Below are 22,784 nucleotides of genomic sequence, written 5' to 3'. Positions count from 1 at the left end.
GAGTGTCATGGTAAGTTAAGCAGTTGTAAGGCAGAATAAAGCAAAACCTGCCACGTTCATGCCTGAGAGGAAGAGAAGATAAAAAGTGTCTCCTAAATTCTTGAGTCTGGTACTGAATGTGAAACGCCATACCTACTTGATGGAACTGTGCTGTATTTTCAGAATTAGTTTTTCAAAATAAAATGTAAGTGTGTGGAAGTGTTTTAATATTGATTCCTGAATTTACACAGTTCTACTTGGAGAATGCTGATAGATCTTAAAATTGCAAACATTTTTCACAATCTCCAATTTCAGAATGCTTGTGTCCAACTTTCTCCCTAGAGATTCCCCAGACTGGCTGGGCTTTAGATAACTTCAAAAAGATATTTAAAGCATATTTTGTACTTCATAAACCTATTCTGTTGAAATATTTATTTTCTGGTGTATGTAGACAGCATGAAAGAGGCTACAGCACAAAGGTTTAGCAAGTGTTCAAAGCACTTATGTAATCTCAATATCACACCACATTATGACTGTATTTCATCATATCAACAAGCAACTATAAAATAATGATTAAGCTTCTCTTAGAGAATAATGTTGCAATGGGAAGCAGCATTAATGTAGTTTACTGCATTTATTTCGGGACCATCCCAAATAAAACTGAAATGCCTAACCTGAGAATGTTCTCACCTTTTAAAATTCATCAATTTGAACTTGATCCTCCTGTTGGGATGTCTAACCATGGGCCAAAGCTGTCCTTTCTGCAGCGGAGTGAGATCTGCCTATCTGACATTTCAGTACCAGCTCAGCAAGCCAGCGGCCACGCATCCTTCTGAGGGGAGCGGTTGGCCTCTCGGGCACAGACTGGCCCATAGGCGAACTGGCAGCGGAAGGCACGTCTGTTATTGCCCTGTACCACCGCGGCAGTGACGGAGCTGGGGCCGGGGGCGGGACAGCCCTTGACAGAGTGGAAATTACCAGCGAGAGCGGCGGCTGTGCCCCCGGCCCTCAGCGCCCCTCGCGCTCCCTCACGGCGCGGGCCCCGCCCCTCCCCGGCCTGCGGCGCGAGGAGCCGCGCGCCGCTTCGCGCCTCCCATTGGCCGCGCTGCGCGGGAACCGCCCCCTCCGCCGCCTCCCATTGGCCGCGCGGAGCGCGCTGGGCGGGGCCGGCGGAGCGCGCGGCAGCGCTGCCGGGGCGCGCGGGGCGCGGGGCTCAGGGAGCCGCACTGGGCGGGCTGCGCGCGGGCCGAGCCGAGCCGAGCCGAGCCGAGCCGAGCCGAGCCGAGCCGAGCCGAACCGAGCCGAGCCGAACCGAACCGAACCGAGCGCCGCACCGGAGCTGCCCATGGCCGAGAGGTAGCGCCGAGCGCGGGGAGCCGCAGCTGGGCGGAGACGGCCGGGAGCGCGGGAGGTTTGAACTCCCGAACCGCTCCCGGCTCCGGGATGGGGTTCTGAGGGCTGGCGGGGCGGCACCGGCCTTCCTCGGGCTGGGGAGCGCTCGGGGCTGCCGGGGGTAGCCGGTGAGGGGAAGCCGCCGCTGCCGAGGGTGTTGGCGCTGGGCACGGCGCGCTGTGTGGGCTCTGCCCCGGCCGCCCCGCAGCTCCCCCAGGCATCGCTCGGGCACGGGAGAGCGGCAGGCTTGGCCGCTCTGCCTCATGGCTTGGCTCTTGGGAACTGAACCTTGAATACCAGTTTTCTAAACATCTTCGGGAAAAGGGTAAAAACGTACTGCTCCGTGCTCGAGGTGTTTGTGTGGCTGTGGGAGTTCGAGCCTGCAGGGAGATACAAGCTATCTCCAAAGCACAGGGTTTGCAGTACATTACAATTAGTTTACTAGTGCTTATGGATATATGGATACAAAAACGGACCACTAACTGTAACAAACAGCAAGTTGATTGTATTTATAGAGATTTTCTACAGTCTACCTATACAGAACTAAAAAAAAAAAAAAAAAAAAAACCCACAACCAAAAAAACCCCAAAATACTTATAAAAATTGAAGGGGAGTAAAATTTGGTTTCTATTTGAAGCTTTCCCTCTTTTTGCATGTAGGTCGGCTGTTTCCAAACAGTGCAATATTCTTTGTAATTAGCTGTTCCTTCAGTTTTCAGAAGAAAGTGGCTGACTCGCCTGATGTGATCCTGAAGAATGGGCTGAACAACAGATACCGTGTGCTGGAGGTCAGCGTGATACAGAGGAATGGAAGTGACCCTGAGAAACACTTGACAATTACAGCCTCCCCCTCACTGGAAGATACAGAACTGTGCATCCTTAGGAATGGCTGGTAATCCACACAGATGTTTGAAAAGAGAATGTAATACTGGATTATTAACTCAGTTTTGTTTGTGTTGCCTATGAGTTGAGTTTTAGGGCCTTAAAAGTGATGGGGATCCTGAAGGAATCTTTGTTTAATGTAATATTGTCAGTGTGCTAGCATAACGGGTATCATCTTGAGAGACCTGATCTCAGGTAATGTGTTGAGTGGGTGCTGCTACCTTGCAGTTTTGTCATTGTAAAAATGCCTTTATTCACTCTCAGGGTTTCTTTAGGTCAACTCCTTAAAAGAACCCAACCCAGCATTTCAAAGAAGGCTGAATCCACCCTGTTAGTGTGTTATTTCTGACACATTGTGCCTGTCACTTGCAGGCATTGATTGTGTGGGTGTATTCCCTTGCAGGGAGTCTGTCCCCGTGGTTCCAGGGGACATTGTTCATTTGGAAGGGGAGTGCAGCTCTGGCACGTGGGTGATCAATGCCCAGAGTGGATACCTGGTGCTGTACCCAGACCTGCTGCTCTCGGGCACCACCATCTCCAGCAGCATTCGCTGCATGAGGAGGGCAGTGCTGAGTGAACGCTTCAGGGTGAGTGCTCATTCCACACTGGCTGTGAGCTGCTGTTCCACTGGCACTGCTGCATAGCTCAGTGTTAAATCTGGCTGTTGGAAATGTCATTATTAGCAATTCATCATCTTTACAACACAGAATAATTCGGGGTGGAAGCTGTCTCTGGTTGAGCTTCTCTTGTTTTTTTGAGAATTGCACCTGAAATGATGCAGTACTCTTAAAATAGCTACTGGGCTAAAGAAATGGTCTTTCCACTTATAATTCTGATAATTTTTTTTATAATCTCTTGCTGCATTTTGTGTGGGTATGAATCCTTTGTGAGGGATATGCCTCCTTCCATCCATATGAAAATATAACCACACTTGGCCAAGTTAAGGGCTTCTGAAAAATGTGGCTAATTCAGTTAATAACTGGTGTGGGCTAACTCTGGAGTCTGAATCCAGCTGCTCGATCTTGGAAAGAGGAGAAATTTCTTGTGGTAGTATCCTTGCTGATACATGAGAGATATGCTGATAAATAGAGAAACAACAGCTGCCAGTCTCAGCTGATTAAAACTTCCAGACTTGGTAGGAATATAAATCCAAGTTAATAAGGAAATTTTAATGGAGTGATAAACAGCCTGGCTGGGAGCCTGTGACGGGAACAAGAAAATTAAGTACAGGAGATAAAGAACATGAAATGGTTTTCAACCCTTTAAAAGAGGAGTAAGGGAAATAAAATACTTGTTGGGACAATGCACAGGGTCCTGACTGGGACAGCACCATCCCCCTGTTGTGAGTGCAATCCTCTGCTCTGTGAGAGATCCATAACACCACAGTGTTGAGGTTCCCAGCTGTTTGGTAGTGACTCCTGTCAAGGTCCTTTACTACCACTTTCAGTTCCTGTGAGTCTCCAGAGCCCAGCCCTGCTGATGGGGTTCTGAGCCATCTTGGTGACACATGGGATGATTTTGCTGTGAGCTGGTAACAGACAGGAAACTGCTTGATGCAAGAAATCTGTGTAAGATTGTAAAGGTATGTATTTGCACTAGGAAATGCCTGCAGGCAGAACTTTCTCAAAGTTTTATTTTAATCTGTGCCTTTGCCTGCCAATCACATAGAGATTGTATCCTGACATTATCAGGGTTGGGATAGAGCAATAGGTGAGACCCACTTCAATTCAGCTGCTCTCACAGGCAGGTTTGACCAGATAATCACTAGTGAGGTGAAAGCTGTCGTGATCTTGTAGCTAAATAAGTGCAGGCTGTGATGTGCAGCAAATAAAATCCAGAAATTTGGCAGAGGAGTTGGCATGAAATGGGCACCAATCTTCAGGTATGGTGACATCCCTTCTGTTGCAGGGCTCTGAGTTGGGCTCACCCCAAATGCTCATTGGGACAATTCTTCATGACATCTTCCAGCAAGCAGTCACCAATGACTTGACACAGGAAAAGGTGCAAGAACTAGCAAATAAAATTGTGTATGGGCAAAAGTACCTCAAAGAAATGTAAGTAGCATTACAGCTGCCTTTTATGTGTGGAAGACAGGGCAGGAACTCTTTGAGCTAGCAATTTCAGTTGTACTTTAAAAAATGTAGCACTGGTATCAGGAGAGTGTTCTGCCTAATGACTTTGCTTAATGAAATTTGGGTATCTTTTAGTAAGATAATTTTCCATTTGATAATTTTATTTGCCTTCCCTGCTGAGCTACTACTATATATCTGAACTAGTCTTTTGGAGTAACTGTATGTGGCAGAGTTTTGTTTTAATTTTAGGCCAAGCAGGTTGCAGTGTTTGTGTCTGTAACATTAGATTTACAGGCATCTCTCAGAGCTGATTTGAATGGGACAAATAGTTAATTATGATCCTCAGCAATGAACCTGGAACCTTGTGACTGACCAAGAACTGAATTTCTGTTAATTTCATATCTTTATCAGGTTATCTCAGTTGTTGGGCGACCTTTAACTTATTTTCTCAGCAGAGCTAATAGAAATGCTAGGCAATGCTTAGTATTTCCCTCAGAAAGTGGGAAGATGAATGGCTCTTAGTTATAACATTTTACTGCAGGCTTGATTAGAATAAAGTTCTACTCATGCAAATTAAAAATCATTATATATAGACTGTTTTAAATTGTATGTTGGGCAATATCAGTATCTGTTGACCCCAGATGAGTACAAAGTTAAAGTTGTAGTGGCAAGATTTATTACTCTTAGTTCTTTTATGAAGACAATATTTTGAATTGTGGCTGCTGGAATGCCTTTATGTCCCTCTGGGCCTCCATGAAACTTAATTTACAATTCTTTTTTGCATATGTAGGCTACTGTTTATTTGGATTGAAAAATAAGTTGCATAAGTCTGCTGCCTGTGGTCATTTGCACTGCTGTGAACCCTTTTGTGCAAAATCCACTCTGTTGCTGTAGAATAATGACATTTTTTCCAGTGGTTGCCAGCACTGAATTATCTAATGCCACACAGTTAGATTCTGTGACATGTTCTGTCAAAATGCATGTAAGGAGCAGATGAGGATATCCAGACTAAAAGCAAATGATCTTTAAATGTTTTATTCAATGTTGCATGAATTGTAGGAATAGCCATTTTTAAATGCATGAGTCTGGTGCTCCTTTCCTGCAGTCAAACTGTTAATTTTGTTTCATCACATCTGCCACGCTGATGCTCTCACTGTGCTCTACCTGTTGTTTCAAAAGTTACATCAGAAATGGATCTGCTGGTATAGTGTATCTCTTGTAATAGATGTTCAGTTAATAGTTTTATGAATTGAGTTGAATCTCTATGAAACTGTTGTTATCTACAGTTTATAGATATTTATAAGAACTTGACAGTTACTTCCAATGATCTTGTTGCTACTTGAGGCAAATCTCTTCAGTACCAACAGCAGATTTTATATTTTGTTTCCTTAATATGCATGTCTTTTTTTTTTTTTTAGGTATCTCTTAAATCTGAAACAAGCACAAATAATGCAAGAAATAGAAGAATATTTGCCATCATTTTTTAAGTGGGCAGAAGACTTCATGCACAATCCAGCAAACCAAAACAAAATGCAACTAAAACTGTAAGAGGCCAGAATTAAATGTGTATACCATTCTATGTTGTATGACTTGTTTAGTTCACTTGAAATGTTTAGAACTCCTTATGCACATCTGTTGGGTGATTTGGAGCTAATTCATGGCCTCCCTGATTGTAGAGCTGCCCTTGTGCTGCATGTTTAGCTGCCATTGTGAGTACTGGGCAGGGCATGAAACCTGAGGGGGAGCTGACTGCAAAATCCCTAAACCCATGTGAACAGCATGGTACAAACCAGAGCTTTTAGTGAGCAGAAGAGCAAGGATATTTGAGCTGCTGACTACAGTAGGAGTTGCTGTAGGTGTGAGCAAGACTGTAAATGAGAATATGAAACTATTAATGAAATGGAGTTCTTGACTAATAAAAGATTTCTTTGATGAAATGTGATTTTACTCAAATGCTGCTGAGCTCTTCTTGTCTGTGGCTTCTTGCTGTTAATTTTAACCATAGAGTGTTAAAGTTTCAGTGAAGTGGCAGATCTGAGTAAAACCTGTACACTACTCTCAAGTGTATGACAGAGTGTGGTTATTGAGAAAAGACCCAAAACTATTAAAAAGAGTTTAAAGTCTTATTTTGACTTTGAAATTTAGGTGAATAGCAAAACTAACTGAAATTAGTTTCTGATATGTTGCTTCCTCTGTTAATGGGAAGATTAGTTTGAGACTTAATGCATTTTATTTCTCAAGTTAAAAGGGCATTTGTGAGGCAGAAATATTATATATTGAGTTGCAACACATTTTAATGTTTAAATATTAATAGTTAAGGGAAATTGTTAACTTCTGGCTTAATTTTCTTCCTAGGTCAAATGGTGGAAAAACAGAAGAGGTATCTTCTAAGATAGAGGTTGTAGATATCTTGGACATTGAAGAGAATATCTGGTCTCCCAGGTTTGGGTTGAAGGGCAAGATTGATGTTACAGCCAGGGTGAAAATCCATTGCCAGTCTGGAGTCCAGTCTCGGGTGATGCCTTTAGAGCTCAAGTCTGGCAAGGAATCCAACTCCATAGAGCACAGAAGTCAGGTACAAGCACCAAATGTCTCATTTCACTGTCAGTGCTCTGTGTACTTTTTTGTTAGGTGACTTATTTTGTCTTATGAGTATGAAACACTTTGTATGTGGTATAATGTAAATTCATGGATGGCTCATCCTGGTGTGCCCAAAGCTGCTGGTATAAAATTAAAGTGAACTTAGTAGTAAGAAGTATATACATTTACCACCTTCAAGCACACTTGTGGGTTTTTTATCCTGAAATGTCTGTTCTTCAGTCTCTTCTTACTATATTCAAATATGAGGTTGAAGCAGACTGTTTCAGAAAGTAGAGTTATACATATTTCCATATAGCTGGCCTGATTTAGAGAGGTGATAGCCTTGATGTAAGGTTTTAAAGATGCCTTTTAATTTAAATCCTTGGTGAAGTTCTTACTATTTGCTGCTTCTAGAAGACTTGTGATAATAATGGCTGTTTAGCCATATAAATTGTGGAAGAACTGAGTTTAGAATGTGTTTTGGTTTCAGTGCTGTTCTGGTTTTGACTGGGTTAGCAATGATTTCCCTCCCAGGAGATAAGTGTGGGCTGTGTTTTGGGTTTGTGCTGAGCACAGGTTGATAACACAGGGGTGTTGCTGCTGTGGCTGAGCAGGGCTCACACAGAGCCAAGGCCTTTCCTGCTCCCCCAGGGCCAGGCTGGAGAGCCTGGGGGTGATGGGAAGTGAGGGGACACAGGCAGGACAGAGGATGAAAGGGATATCCAAAGGGATATTCCAGACCAATGGCACATGCTCAGTGTATAAAGGGGGGGAAAGAAGGGAGGAGGGCAGTTGGAGTCATGGAGTTTTGCCTTCCCAAGGCACCATTCCACGTGATGGGCCCTGCTCTCCTGGGGGTGGTTGAACACCTGCCCAACCATGGGAAGCTGTGAATGAATTCCTTGGTTTGCTTTGCTTGCTCGTGTGGCTTTTCTTTTCCATCTTAAACTGCCTTTATCTCAACCTTCAGCAAGGGTGGGGAGGTGAGTGAGCAGCTGTGTGGAACTTGGTTGCTGCTTGGGGTTAAACCACAGCAACTATACTGGAATAATATGTACTGCAGCATGTATAGATGGATTTATGTGTAATGTTTGCAGGTTATTCTGTACACATTGCTGAGTTTAGAGCGGAGAGTGGATCCTGAAGCTGGATTTCTTCTTTATCTAAAAACTGGTACAATGTATCCTGTCGCTGGAGCTCGCATGGACCGGAGAGGTGAAGTTGTTCCCCTTCTCTGGAAGCCATAATTCTCTTAAATATCACTAAAATCTTTCATTCTAACTGTAAAGTTTACTCCTATGAAAATAGCTGTACTTGGGGATACTTCACTCGTTACTAAGCTTATGTTAAAAATTCAATTGTTTTATTAATATGATGCAAGGACCTTGTGAATAATTAGTTCTTAGTTGACTAAAAAGTTGATAGCTAATTACTTTTGTGGTAGAAATTGTCACAAGCAAAACCATCAGCTTAGTTTATCCTTTTCTTGACAGAATTAATGAAGTTGAGAAATCATGTGGCTTTCTACTTAACACACAGTACCTATAAATCTGATGTGGGAAGGCAGAATTCCCAGCTTGCTGCTTTGCCTCCTGTGATTGATGACAGTCAAACATGTAAATATTGTTCCCAAATGCACAACTGCTTTCTATACAGCAGGTAAAAGAAAAAAGTCTGACTAATGTTTTTAAATGAGATTGAATAATTGTATCTTTTGATATAATAATTTCATTTTTGTGGTTGACAGTTTTGTATATGCTGGAGACTTTTCCACCCTAAAAGATTCTTCCACAGATTTCTCTACAAGTGTTATAATTCAGCTCCTGATCTCACAGAGACTTAGTATGTTTGCTCAGGTACACTTTTTGCAAGACAAAATCTGAGATAAGGCTCAACAAAATACTTGATGACAATAACAGATCTGTTTAAAAAGCTGTATTCTTGCAGCTCTCTGCGAGAGGCAATCTCTGGGCCTGAGTTCTGGCTGGAGAACCACTTTTTCAGGTTCACTCTGTAGAAGATTGTTTCCCTGTAGGGTATGACACAAGTCATACATTGATACTGCTCTGCTGAAGTGTTATTGCATCTCCTGGTCAACAGACGTAGTGAGCAAATATTCCATAAAATTTCACACAAAGTTATTGAATTCTTTTAACAACTGTTACAAGTGTTAGTCTCTATGCTGCACAAAAACCAACCAGAATTGCATGTGGAAGAGATCAAATGAAGTTTGTTAGAAAAGGAGAGCCTTGGGGGTGGACTTGTGGAAATAGAATGCCTGATTGTTTTTAAAATTAGAGGGGTCAAAGTGTATGTTGAGGGAGCTTTGTGGGGATACCTGATATGTTTCTGTGAAATCCTGCTTCTAATACTCAGTTGTTGCAGCAGCAGGATGTAGCTGGAGGGCTATTTACTTCTGAAGAAGCTTTTCTCTCTCTGGTTGTGTTTAGAATGTATGATTTGATATAATGTCTATTGATATTTAGTTTTGAAAAAAATTTACTTGAAGTTTGCTTGTGTATTAGCTATTAAATCCCCATTGCTTAGCAAAGTATCAAAATAGGATGTTACAATAAAAGGAGCAAAAGCTAAACTCTGTAAATGTATGTTACTACCTTTGAAATGCCTTTATTTGGTCTTTGGTTAACTTACTGCCCTTCAAAATGATAGAGATGATGTGAAGTTACTCGTACAAGATTATGCAGCTGAATAAAGGATACAGATTCTACTTGACTCAAGTAATGATAAATTAATCTGTCTGGTATGTTACAGTAGGTATTTGGATTGTTGTTGTGTACATATGGACTTGCAGGTGAAAAAGGATGCAGGCTGAGCCTTTCTGTGGCTGGTTCTTTCCCTAGAGCTGTGGAGCAGAAGATGGCCAGTGTGGCATTTCCTCCTGCTTTGGTGCCTGTCATTGACAGAGAGACCCAGCACCTGAAAGCCTCCCACTTGGAGTATTTCAGCCTCTGGTATCTGATGTTAACCTTGGAGCTGCAAAGTGGAGAGCATAAAAAGGGATATAAAAATATATGGATGACACCTTCTTTGGAAAGGCAAAGTATAATTTCTAAACTTATGACAATGATGCTTCCTTCCTTCCTTCCTTTTGTTTGTTTTGTGTTTTGGTTTTGATGGTTGGTTGTGGGTGGTATGGTTTTTTAACTTGTGGGGTTTTATTCTTAATAGTTCTCTTACAGAGAGGATCTTAATATTAAAATAATTCTTTTTTCAATACCTTCAGAGAGAAGGCTGGAGATTGTGTTGGAAACATGATCAGAGTTGATGAAGTCCATGAAGTTTCTGAGGGACAGTATCTCCATTTTTTCCAGCGTAGAAATGGTGCCATACCTGGGACAAACCTGTTGGCTGGTGATCGAGTGGTTGTGAGTGGAGAGGAAAAGGGTTTGCTTGGTTTGGCTACTGGCTATGTTAGAGAAGTCAGTGGAACCAAAGTCTCCTGTTTGTTGGGCAGGTAATAGGATAAAAAGAAAAGTGTCTGTTTGCAAACACTCTGGCACTGGCTGGAGGAAGGGTGCTGCTAGGTGTCCAGAAAGCTGTGACATGTCCTGGCTCTTCTTACTGATAATGCCTCAGGTTTTAGCCTTTCTGTTTTTCAATTCTGTGCTGCTTTAGTGGGTGGGTCTGTGCTTCACATGAGGGAATGGTGAGCTCTATGCACAGGGCAGGGAGACAAAACAATTCCTGCTCCAGCTGGGCACCAAGGAGAAATGATCCAGATCTCAGCCCAAGAGCACAAACAACGTGGGCTGGAGAGAGAAAAACAAGGATGGGGATTCATGGGCTAAAGCTGTAATTGGACAATGAACTGCAGTATGCAAATGGAGCAGAATTTATGAGAGACCCTGTGACTGGTTGTCCATTTTGTGACCATTTTGGTTCACCTTGGGTGCAGCCCTGGCTGGGCTCTTGTGCTGCCCAAGGTGCATCCATTGAGTAGATCCTTTTAATAAATCCCTGCTTTATTCTTTAGCTCCATCCAGTCTCTGTTCCAGGCCAGCCTTCTCAAGGCATCACTGGCTTTGGGGTAGTACCCTTCAGAAATTCTCTTGTCTTGATTGAAACTGTCAGCACCTGGTATATATGCCTGTCTATTTAACCAGGTTGTTTGAATAAAAGCACATTATAACTCTATTTGCTTACATCTCTAGCATGAATCTATATGGATTCAGTAATTACTGTCTTAATAGTAACTTTCATTGTTCAGTCTATATTGTCTTTAAATTGGGCTTATGTTTTATTATCCCTCATTGGGATCATGCTTTCTTTAGGTCAGTTAATGGTATATTTCAATTAGCTGTTCCTTCACTCTGGGATCTCTGGAAGATATAATTTAACATGTAGTAATAAGTCTTTAGTCAACATACAGCTGGTAAATTATTTCATCCATGTTCTTGTCATCCTTCAGGAATTTGTCAAACCTCCCCAAGAACACTGTATTTAGGTTGGATCATGATGAAGGAGATGTTGGTACAGGAGTCCCTTTTAAAAATCTTTCTAAATTGATGAAAGATTGCCCAGTCAGGTATGAAAAATCAACTTAATTTCACACTTTTAATATTTTGAGATGAAGTTTCTCAGCTGCTAAGTCTTATTTGAACTCAGTTTTGTCTTGCTTTTATCCACAGTGAAAGGCTCCGCTACTTGATCATTGACTTCCAGAAACCAGGATTTATTCAGCACTTGAGCTCTGTCCTTCCTCCTGAAGCAAAGGAAACTGTTGCAAATATTTTAAAGGGTACAAAGTGACTATCCCCAAAATACTATAATTAGTCTTATGTCTCTACAGCCAAAGTATTTATCATGCTATAAATATAAGGAGTTTTTCCACTTTCCTGTGATAGTTCTCAGCTTTAAAATTAAAACCAAGTTCTTCCCTTGCATGTCTGCCAACTAGCTGAAGACTCATTTAATCACAGGAAGACCTGATCAGATCCTTGTTCACAACTTTATTTTACTGTTACTAGAGGCTGCAGTGTGCAGTTGCAGACAGAGGGCCATGTGATTCCCTCTAACCTTTACAGGAGGAAGGGACAGAGACAGCTCTTGGGATGCAGGAAGCTAATCTTGAGGGAGAGGAAGGAGATGGGCTTTGGTGGAAACATTCACTTGTGTAATCAATCACTCTTGCTGACTTGTTGACAAGTGTCAACATAGTGTCATGCTTTGTGGCATTTATTTAAAAACAAAAATTGTTTAGGTATGAGGCAGCATCTTGTGTTTGGTGGAAATATTTCCTTGTGCTCTGACAGAGCTGTCTGTGAAAACATAAATTTAACTGAGTTGTCTTAGAGTAAACTGAATTTTTTATAAAAGCTCAGTTTGAAGTCTTGCTTTGCTTAGTCCAAATAGTTGAAATGTGCTGCTTGTTTGCATCAGGCTGGGGCAAACCAGCTCTGCTGTAATGTTTGTTCTAAACAACATGCTGCTGTATGTGCAGCTCAGCAGCCCTTGCTGGGAGCTGTGTGTTTGGATGTGAAAGTGGCATGATCAAACACAAATGCCCAGACACAATATATGGAGGTGGTCAATTAAGATATTAGAAAAAAAGTCACAAAAGGTCTAAAAATAAAAGTGTCTTCAGTGACTTATTTCTAGGACCATAGTGCAGACCTTTTACTACTTATCTTGTGTATTATGTTTAATGTCATATCTTCATTAAAACCTACAGACTTTGTTCAGTTCTTGCCTCTATTAAGGGCTTTAGTGAAGGAGGAAATTACAATTTTGCTGTGACTTTAGTAATCATTACAATTTTGATGAAGTGTATTAATTTAATTTTGCTTTCTTTTGAAAGGTCTAAATAAGCCTCAGAAACAGGCAATGAAACAAGTGCTGCTTTCAAAAGACTACACACTTATTGTGGGTATGCCTGGAACAGGAAAAACGACTACAATATGTGCTCTAGTAAGATCATGTACCTTGGAGTTTAATTATTTTGGTGAGATTTAGAGGATAGAATGAAACCAACTGTGTAGTGTCATGACTTCATCCTTCAGTATCTGTATCATTTCAAGGAAGAAAACACACTTCTTTTTGCTTAACCTATATTTGGTAGAACTAAAATTGGATTTTGTGGAGTGGGATGGTCAATTGCTTGTGTAGGAATGTATGTGGGAGGGAAGAGATGGAAGTGTGATATTTAATCACTTCTGTGATGCCTTAGTGTTAAAATTCTTTGGCTCCAGATATCAGCAAGTTTTCAAATCCTGAGTTATAGCAAAAAAGAGGGCCCCTTGAGCAGCCAGTAATTTGTCCACTGAATTGTATGAACTTGTGGGGCTGCATCCATGTGCAGTGTGCTACCATCTCCTCTGGCTGGTGGTTCTCTGTGGGCTGAGTGAGGATTTCATGAAAGAGCAGTGTAACCCTGCTTCCATTTGTCATCAGCTCGTGGAAGGAGGAGGCTGGAGAGCTGCTGCTATCTTCAGATCAGTCCATTGCCCTGAGCCTCCAGTGGCTGAATTGCCATGGACAGCAGTGCTGTGGGAACAGGCTGCATGGCTTCTTACAGTAGGGGTTTCAGAGTGCAGGTGCTTGGCTCTGTGTGAGCAGCCTTGTGAGCCTGCTGGCCATGGGAACCCTCAGGACTGTTGCCCACACTCAGTGGCCAGCTGACACATCTGGCCAGGGAGACAGATGCAGACCAGGTCATGTTTATTTTTGGCTCCCTCCGAAACCCCTTGTGTTTTTCACCTTAGCAAACCTGAGATTGATGATTCTTGCAGGTGAATCCTTTTCTGCTTCTCCTTAACAGCTTCTCCTTTTCTTTCCCTTTGCCACTCATTAGGTGAGAATTCTTTCTGCTTGTGGCTTCAGTGTCCTTCTGACCAGTTTTACACACACAGCTGTGGACAATGTCCTGCTGAAGTTGGCCAAATTCAAAGTTGGTTTCTTGCGCTTGGGACGAGCTCAGAAGGTTCACCCAGATATTCAGAAATATACAGAAGAAGAAATCTGCAGGTCCAGATCAATTAAGTCTGTAACAGATTTGGAAGAGGTCTATAATAGTCAGGTGAGAAGAATGTTGTTTTTTTTTGCTAGCCCTTCAAATTATTAAAGGTAATTAATTACATTAGTATTTTGTTTGGAAGCTGCAGAGAAGGAACCCATCCCAGGGGTGTGTACTGCTGTAAGAAATCTGGGCTGAAGGAGATACTCAACCTCTGCATTGTTTCAATTTCTTTATAGCCAGTAATGACCTACATTAAGTCTGCAAGTTGAGAAGCTTTGTTTATGTCCACACAAAGTAACTCAGCATTGTAAGTAATAAGCCCCAAAGATTCCAGTGCTTTTATCTGAGGTTTGTGAATGGGCTGCTGCAGCCTCCTTTAGCATTATTTACATTCTGTTTGTGCCTTCTCTCTCCCACTGGTGCTCCTTGTGCCATTAGTACAATCAGCAGATGGGGAGAGGAAGTAGAATGCTGTGGAGCTGACCTGGCCAAACCCTTATTTCTGATTGAAAGATTAGTGCTGTCTGTGTGAATGTTAATGCAAACCATAATGGGAGCTGGGTCATATGAGTCAGTGGCAGCTTTAAATTAAATTCACTGAAAGAATAAAGTTTGATGGGAGTTGGAGTAAATGCCAACTTCACAAAAGCTGCCATTTATTTTTATTGCTAAGTGTTCCAGGGAATGACTGAGGTCATAAGGGGAATGACTTGGCATTTATTTTGGTCATTTTGGATTGCAGTGGAAGCACAGCAGTGGGGAGAACTGTGCTGCTGTTGTTGTTTTATCTTTTCTTCAGTATTGAAAAATAACCTCAAACCACCTGATTTTTCACTGTAGTCATTTCAGCACACTCCAAGAATTGTCCTTGCATAGAACCTGGTATCACTCTGAACACATGACAGGAACAAGTTGTTTGCTACAGTCTGCTCTAAAGCTGGTTTTGTTTGTCACTTGCAATTGATACAAGAATATGTCAGTCCAATATATATCTAAGTGATGCTGATCTGATTTCAAGGATAAATAATTTGATTTCTCTGATTTTACAGTTTAGTTCAGTTTGATGGGAAATATTTTTACTTTTAATATGGAGAATATAGTGCTAGAGGATATAAAATGTACCTTATCCTTGAAGTGTGTCTCAATTTTCAGCCAGTGGTAGCAACGTCTTGCATGGGAGTAAATCACCCCATCTTTGCTCAGAAGCAATTTGACTTCTGTATTGTTGATGAGGCTTCCCAAATCAGCCAGCTCATCTGCCTGGGCCCACTGTTCTGCTCCAAAAGGTTTGTGCTGGTGGGGGATCATCAGCAGCTGCCTCCACTTGTGCTGAATGCAGAAGCAAGGTAAGGTAAAATGCTGCTGGACAATTCCTAGTCATAGATTCTGGGAAGGCTCTTGCAGTGTTCTGATTGACACATTTTGATTTTTGTCTTTGTGTTGTAACAGAGATCTTGGCATGAGTGAAAGCTTATTTAAAAGGCTGGAACAAAACCAAAATGCTGTTGTCCAATTAACTGTGCAATACAGAATGAATAGGTACTTTCAACATTTATTTATTAAAATGTGTTCTAGATGTGGGATTGAAATGGTCAGATTTTTATGCCTTTTCTTGTTTTTTAAATCTGTAGTAAGATTATGTCATTGAGTAATATGCTGGTATATGAAGGCAAACTGGAGTGTGGCTCAGAGAAGGTGTCAAATGCCACTGTTAACTTGCCCAACCTAAAGAAATTGAAACTGGACCTTGGGGATGCTTCAAAGACATGGTTGAAAGAAGTCCTTGATCCAGACACACCTGTGTGTTTTCTGAACACAGAGAAGGTAAAGTTCATTATGCTCTTTCATCATGTAAAACTTCATTCAGCTTAGGTAGGGTAAAAGAAGGAACTTCAGAAAGTGTTTTTCCAGCATCATGTGAAGTGTGCAGCACACAAAAACATCCTTGGCATTGTTGGCAGAGCTGAGCAGGGTGGTACAGCTGCTGCTGGAAACTTCACATCTGAGAACAGCTGAAAACTTGAGTTTAGATAATATTTCAGAAAATATTGAATGGACTTTAAACTTCTTCCTGTTCAAAGTGTGCAGCCATGCTGGATGTCCTTGCAAGCAGGGAATGGCCTTGTTTCCATTGCCTGAGGGTCAGTGGTGGCAAAGCTGTGTGCCAGTGGCAGCAGGAACTGCAGTTCCCCTTGGAGTTTTGCAGATATTCTATACATTGAAGTGTAAGAGATGAATAAATTGCTTTAGGTGTGTCCTTTCATGGAGACCCAGAATTTGGCTGGGAAAGTAAAATTCTAGTGCAGATAAAAATTCTGCTAAGAAACTTACTTACAGGAAAAATAAGGAAGAGTTTAAATGCATGAGGAAAAAGATTAATAAATTAGTACCTGTTTGTGGTCTCCAGTACTTGTCACTGTAGTTGGTGATTGGATTATGATTTGAGTCTTTCTTCTTCCTATTAATACTGTGTTTTGAAAATAATATAATTTAAATTTGATGATAATTATCAACTTTTATGCTGACCCTGGTCAGAACTCACCAGTGTTTCTATGCTCTTTTGACATTGTAAGGATTCATGTTTTTTTCCAACAGTTTGCTAGAATCTCTTCAATGACCTAAAAACAAGCAGTGTTTATTTTGATGGCTTAGAGAAATTTCTAAACATGTCTAAACTAAACAGAGCCATTTTCCAGGAATGCCTCGACAGCTGCAGTTCCTTTCCCAGCAAGGCAGACAGTTGGTCCTAGGGAAGAGGCTGTTAATAGGAATCTGGCTGAACCACTGTTTATCTAGTAATCATAGCAAAATTGCTAATGAAAAAGTAAAGTTTCTGTTCCATTTTTTTTCCCTAGAAAGCCCATCTCAAGTGTAAGACAGCTGTCCTCTTCATAGAGCCAGGAGGAAAGTTTTTATTTCCAAAATATTCTAGATTTGTTGAGACATGAGGCTATACTGTCATTTCTCCTTTTGGACTTCCTGTCAGAACTCCATGTATTGTGGCAGGCATGGAGGGAGAAATGAAAAAAAGCCCCACTGAACATGACAGCAAACAAAACCAGCTTTTATTTCCTTTGACTTCATAGTAGGTTCCCCCCCTGTATTGTTAATAGTGTAACCAAGAAATGCTTATGAAGAAGTAGATTTGGGGGCGAGGGGTACAAACAGAGAAGGAAGAGGAAAAAATACCATGACACCACCAGGAAGCTTCCATTTATTATGCTGGCTTTTAAAATAAAGAAGAAAAAGCCTCTCTTGTTTTCTGCTTAACAATGCAACAAGTTTGTGACAGCAATTGGAAATCTATTTGTTTCTTTTCTGCCAACCCCTGTGTCAGTCTGCACTTCCCTGACAGCTTGGGGCTGGTGGTTTGAAAAATGACATCCTTGATTTAGGGCAAGTCTCCTGAGAATTTCTAGGCTCAAGTTGGTTTTGTTGGTGGTTCTGCTGGTGTCCTATGGGAACAGGAGAAATATAAATGTAGGCATGTGTTACCATAAGCATGACACAGCTTTTAGAACTTCTGTCCTGAAATTATTTTTGTGTAGTTTTTAGCTACACGCTGCCAGTGTGGTCAGAAATTACCTGTGCAGTTAAACAGTGCTCTTCTGCTTTAAGAGAACTTGAGCACATGGGCTTTGGAGGCTTCCAAAAACTTTGGTTGCTATTGGTGCTACTTCAACTTCAGAGAAGACAGGAGTCAAGCAAAGAGAAAAAATGACCAAACTGTGCACTACAGTGACAAGAGTTTCCATCCTGAGCTTGTTGGTCTCATTCATACATGATATAGAGAATGGGAGGTAATAGGTTAAGAAATGGTAAATCCAGTGAATACTTTATTTAAAGGCTGGGAATTTATAGTATAATTTAATATTACCATTTTGGATAGTTCCTGCTGTAGCTTGAAATGTAGGCTTTCAAATGTTGTAAAAAATTATCCTTTCTGCCATGGAATGAAGAAAATTCACTGTAAATAATGCTGTATGGAGAGTGTTAAAGCAAAAGTCCCATGTAAAATATAATTTGCTCTCTTACCTTATCAGGAGGAAAATGCCCATTTTTGGGTTTTTTGATTTGTGATTTATAATGCTGAACTGTAAAGTCAGAGGATTAGGTTTGGCAGTTTCTTAAGGTGACAAGCTAGTGCTAGAAACTCATTTTGGGGATTGTTCCAATTTGTTTTGCAAATGCAGTATTCTGAAGTTAATTCACAGTACAGGCTCTTCTGCTTAGTAAAATTTAGCATTTAACTTTATTTCTTTAATTAATACCATCAGTATAAATCCACATATGACTCAGTGAGTTAGGGACCCCATTACAGACAGCAAAAGTCATTGTTTTCTGTTTGTTTTTCAAAGGTCCCAGCACCAGAACATGCAGAAAAAGGTGGCATAAGCAATGTGACAGAAGCTAAAATAGTGCTTTTCCTCACATCCTTATTTATTAAGGTATCTTTTACTTTATTACCTGCTTTGGAGGCAGACCTTTAATATTTTTACATTGCTTTAGTTGTGGTGACTGTATGGGGGATAATCTTATGGATGAATGGGAGATTGGCTTCATGTCAGTGTAGTGGGGAGCCTGAGTCTGCATTCCCTTCTCTGTCCTTGCCTGCTTGGGTCTGAGATGCAAAAAGACCCCAAAAGCTGGATGGAGGGGAGAGGATTTGCCTTTGTTCCTTCTTTCATCCAGAAATACAGAGCAGGAGCTCTGAGTGTTCACCTTGCAGCCTAAAGAAGAAAGAAAAATGAGGATTTCAAGGATATCTGTCTTTGTGCCAAGTTAAGACAAAGCTTGGGAGCTTGCAGTAACTGGTGTTTTCTGTCTCCTTTAGTTAATATTTGTTACACCTACAGTTCCATTGGTTTAGATACAATATCTTGCAGCACTGTATGTAAAATATTAATTAGAAAAATCTTTCTGACCGTACTGAGTTTGCCAAGCCAACTGCAGTGACAGATTTTTTTTCTCTGCTTGCTTCTTCATTCAGGCTGGCTGTAAGCCCTCAGACATTGGCATCATATCACCCTACAGACATCAGTTAAAAACAATCACTGACTTGATGGCAAAATGGAAGGAGAGCAGAGTGGAAGTGAACACAGTTGACAAGTATCAAGGAAGAGACAAAAGTATCATAATTGTGTCTTTTGTTAGGAACAGTACTGATGAAAATGTAAGCTGGTCATTTTAACTTTGTTCCAGTCAGTTTCAGTAGTTTAGATGCATTTTGAAGATGAGTGGTTTATGTCCATTAAGTAGGAAAAATAAAAGCAAGTTGCATTTCTTTTCCAGCTTGGCAGCCTGCTGAAGGACTGGCGCCGCCTGAATGTTGCTATCACCAGAGCCAAGCACAAGCTGGTCATGGTGGGCTGTGTTCCCTCCCTGTGCTGCTATCCTCCCCTGGAGAAGCTCCTCTGCCATTTGCAGTCCCAGGCAATGATATCCTTTTTCTTCATGCTGCTTTGGGAAAGGGGAAAGCTGGGATTGACTCACTGAGATTTGAGGTGAGAATGGGAAGATCTTCAATGATTTAGGTTTTACCTTTAACAGTGATTGGCAGCACAGCACAAAATGTGCTGATCACATTTGCCAGAAGTGTACTTGAGATCAAGCTAGTGGATGGGTTTAGAACCTTCTCTGTCTTGAACAGCAGAAAAAGTCAATGCTGACTTGCAAAACTGGACATAATTTTTTTATTTCAAGGCCTGAATTTTTAATTTTTAGTGCTTTTGCATTTTTTCCTGTGATCATTATGAGTTTCTTGGCATCTAAACATCAGTGTGATTGCTTTCTTCCACTCAACACATCTGCTTCATGAATAATCTTGGTGGAAAGGAAAACAGTGTCACTTTCAGATGACTTGGTAATTTTTTCTTTCTCCCTGGCATTGTACTGAATAAGCTTTAGCTATTGCTGTTTCCTAAACAGGAAAGAACCTTGTTAGCTGCTTTCTTTGCCAACACCCATGCATATTCAAACAGGTTTTGTGAAAGCCAAGTGTTGTTAAAATGCTTCCTTAACTTGCTACATCTTGAATCTTCCAGCCGGGGCTCATGAAAGTATCCACAAGTGTAACATCTTATGAGTGGGAAGATGGAAAGTTTTACAGGACTTCGTATCTTCTCTTCTGCTGCTGTTGAATGCCAATAGCTTGGTAATTGGAGTGTCAGTGCTGATGTGCACTCTTCAGCCTGGAGGCAGCCAAAACAGGAAGCATTCAATTATTTGGAAGTTTCCTTTCAATAGAATAACAGACATTTCTTGAAAAAGCTGATGGTTACAGAACTAAAGCACCCAGCTTACTTGTGGCAAACCAGAAATATGAAGCACTCTGTTCCTTCCACTGCTGGATATTGCTATATTCTCTTTTGCCCTGATGAACAGTTACCTGCAGAAGTGACTGGGGAAGCACTTGAAGAGGAAGGGAGTGTAAACCAGTGTTGTAGGGAGTCAGTTTTCTGGACCCAATGTGGTTTTAAAAACTTGAAAATGTAGTTTACATACAATAATTCCATTTGTTAGAATTCTTAATTAGGGTGCTGTGTTGTGCTGTTTGGAAAAAAAGAATAGAAAAATCTTCTTCCTCTTCTTCAAAACCTCACATTGTCCTTTCAAGTCTACTCCTGCTTTTAAAAATGCTGAAGTCTTTTATATTTATATGCATAATGTAATTAATCTCTCATGTGAAGATCCCTTGATGACATTTCTAATCTCCTGATTTTGCATACCTCAGGGAGAAATGTGAATGCTGATTCACTTAATCCCCTGTTATTAACTTATGTGTTCAGCAGATCAATCTGAAGTGAAATGCTTCATAGTAGAACTCTTGTTTTCAGTTTATCTGATCTGTAGCCTTCAAAACAAAAAGGAAACAAAGCTAGACATGCAGCTCGCTGACAAAGAAGCTTACATGCTCAGGTTGTATTTTTTTAAAGATGATGGCATATAAACAACAGAAAACACCTTTTACTTGAGGATCTCTCAAGTAAAGTTTCTTTATGCTACCTCATATTCTACACCAAAGAGGCTGAGAAGTTTCTTTCCAAGGCTGCTTGTGGAAACATCAATTTTTTTGATTCTTCAGAATCATTAGCATTTGTTTTCTCATGGATCAATGTCAAGTAGCTGTGTGCCTACAGTTGCAGACAAACTTGTTAAATGTGGGCATTTTTACTCTTTTAAACTGCTCCCTAACGTTTTGTAATGTTTGAACTAATAAAAGTTTGCTGTTGGTTTCATTCAAATTGTTTATACTTTGTTAACACTTCACTTTATACAAGGCAAATATTTAGAACAGTACAACAATAATTTGAAAAGTTGACAGGATCTCCTCCTTTTTCAGGTGAAAATACATGCTTCATCAACTGTGTCTGTGCTCTGGGTCTTTCAAAAGATGAAAAAATGGGGTAAAATATGCTCTTTATTATAGTAGTGACATCAGAGTGCTTTTTTAGTAGAGGTTTTCTTTCTGTGTTTAGGATCTGTGTGTAGAAAGCTCTTAAGATTTCATTAATCTGTTTTCTTACACCAAGCAATGCTTATCCAGGAAATGGTTTGCATGCTATTAAAAACTTAATAAATAAATTAAGGGTATTGCCATCCCATCATGAAGTTACATGAGAAACAAACAGAAGAATCCACTTACAAAATGCATCCTTCCTTGTCATGTGGTAAAAATTAGACTGAGCAGCAACTCCTGAGCCTACAGATGAAACCCTGTTTTGCTGTGGTAGTCTCAAACAAAACTGAGATGTGATTCTCTAAAGCACTCTGTGTTTCAATGAATATGCATAGCAGATGAGCATCTTCTAGCAGTAAAGGATCCCTTTTTCTGCGTGCTGCCTTTGAAACAGCTTCCTCCTGCAGAAGCAGCCCTTGGTGCAGCTGGAAGACATGCAGATGTTGCTGGGATTCCCAGAAATGAGAAAAAAAAAAGGAAGCTGTTTTATGCCAGGCTAGCAGGATCAGAGTGTGACTACTTCAGAATTGTTTAATGTTTAAATGTATAGGTTCCTTTTTCCTTGTGAGAGGTGGGAAGGGTGGCTATAAGAAGTGTCCCTGTCACCAGGGGCTGTGGTCTGTCCCTGTGTTGCCCTTGTCCTTTGGTCCTTCATGGCAGGCCCAGGCAGTGACACCCTCTGTGCTCTTTTGTGCTGTCTCTAAAGCTGGGCAAGGAAAAGAACCCCTTTTTATCTTACAGGTTGCTGGCTAGCCTTGCCCAAAAAGGTGAGAGGAAAGAATAAATATGAAATAAAGCATATTGTAGTGCTTAGGGTGCAGTAAGCATCACCTGGGATCCAGTCTGGATGTGACAAATGTGCTTGGTGATAAACAGCTCCGTGAGTTTGGGCTCTTTTCCAGCCAGATTCATATTCCTGGGCTTTTTAAAATCAAACCCCAAAAGCTTACATGTTTTTTTAAAATACTGGTTTCGGTTCCACAGCACGTCACCTTTGAAGGTACTAAACACAGATTTTTCTAGAATAACATTATTTATTCTGATACATGCTATCCAATGCTACAGAATGATTATCTGGAATAAATAACTGCTAGGGACTGAAGCTTCATGTCACGACACACGGGTAGAGAAGCCTCCAGTCCGTGCTGCCTGATTGTGCTCAGCTCCTGCCCGAGGCTTCCTGTGCCCGAGCCCGCCCTGCCGCTCTTGCCCATCCCTGAGCTGATGCCGCTCTCCGGGCCGGCAGCTGGGGCGGAGGGGCTATCGCGACAGGGCGATAGGGCCGGCGGCGGTGCGGCGGTGCCCGGGGCGGCGGGGCTGTCGCGATAGGGGCGGGGCGGTGCCCGGGGCGGCGGGGCTGTCGCGATAGGGGCGGGGCGGTGCCCGGGGCGGCGGGGCTGTCGCGATAGGGGCGAGGTGGTACCCGGGGCGGCGGGGCTGTCGCG

At 41.5% G+C, this 22,784-nt stretch overlaps 1 protein-coding gene across 2 annotated transcripts; it reads left to right on the top strand.

The window, feature by feature from the left end:
* Window positions 1-1,231: 1,231 nt before the first annotated feature.
* Window positions 1,232-21,124, top strand: DNA2 (DNA replication helicase/nuclease 2). 2 transcript variants are annotated; one of them, XM_059850845.1, is made up of 21 exons: window positions 1,232-1,335; window positions 2,083-2,262; window positions 2,656-2,839; window positions 4,161-4,306; window positions 5,743-5,868; window positions 6,680-6,899; window positions 8,002-8,119; window positions 8,398-8,563; window positions 9,766-9,960; window positions 10,149-10,379; window positions 11,334-11,450; window positions 11,554-11,663; window positions 12,723-12,832; window positions 13,716-13,940; window positions 15,033-15,226; window positions 15,330-15,419; window positions 15,512-15,704; window positions 18,239-18,328; window positions 18,871-19,053; window positions 19,173-19,319; window positions 19,909-21,124. In XM_059850845.1, the coding sequence occupies exons 1-21, from the start codon at window positions 1,325-1,327 to the stop codon at window positions 19,963-19,965; spliced, it is 3,093 nt and encodes a 1,030-aa protein (XP_059706828.1). In that variant the 5' UTR covers window positions 1,232-1,324; the 3' UTR covers window positions 19,966-21,124. The 2 variants fall into 2 exon arrangements, with proteins under 2 accessions (XP_059706828.1, XP_059706827.1); XM_059850844.1 differs by having other exon boundaries at window positions 19,173-21,124.
* Window positions 21,125-22,784: the final 1,660 nt, after the last annotated feature.

Source organism: Haemorhous mexicanus, chromosome 7 (genome assembly GCF_027477595.1).
Source record: "Haemorhous mexicanus isolate bHaeMex1 chromosome 7, bHaeMex1.pri, whole genome shotgun sequence".
NCBI lineage: Eukaryota > Metazoa > Chordata > Aves > Passeriformes > Fringillidae > Haemorhous > Haemorhous mexicanus.
This window is presented reverse-complemented; position numbering and strand designations above follow the sequence as displayed.

Coding starts and splice junctions, on each gene's coding strand:
- DNA2 (XM_059850845.1), top strand. Junction 4,307..5,742: donor CAAAAGTACCTCAAAGAAAT/GTAAGTAGCATT, acceptor TTTTTTTTTTAG/GTATCTCTTAAATCTGAAAC. Junction 9,961..10,148: donor ATGACACCTTCTTTGGAAAG/GCAAAGTATAAT, acceptor CAATACCTTCAG/AGAGAAGGCTGGAGATTGTG.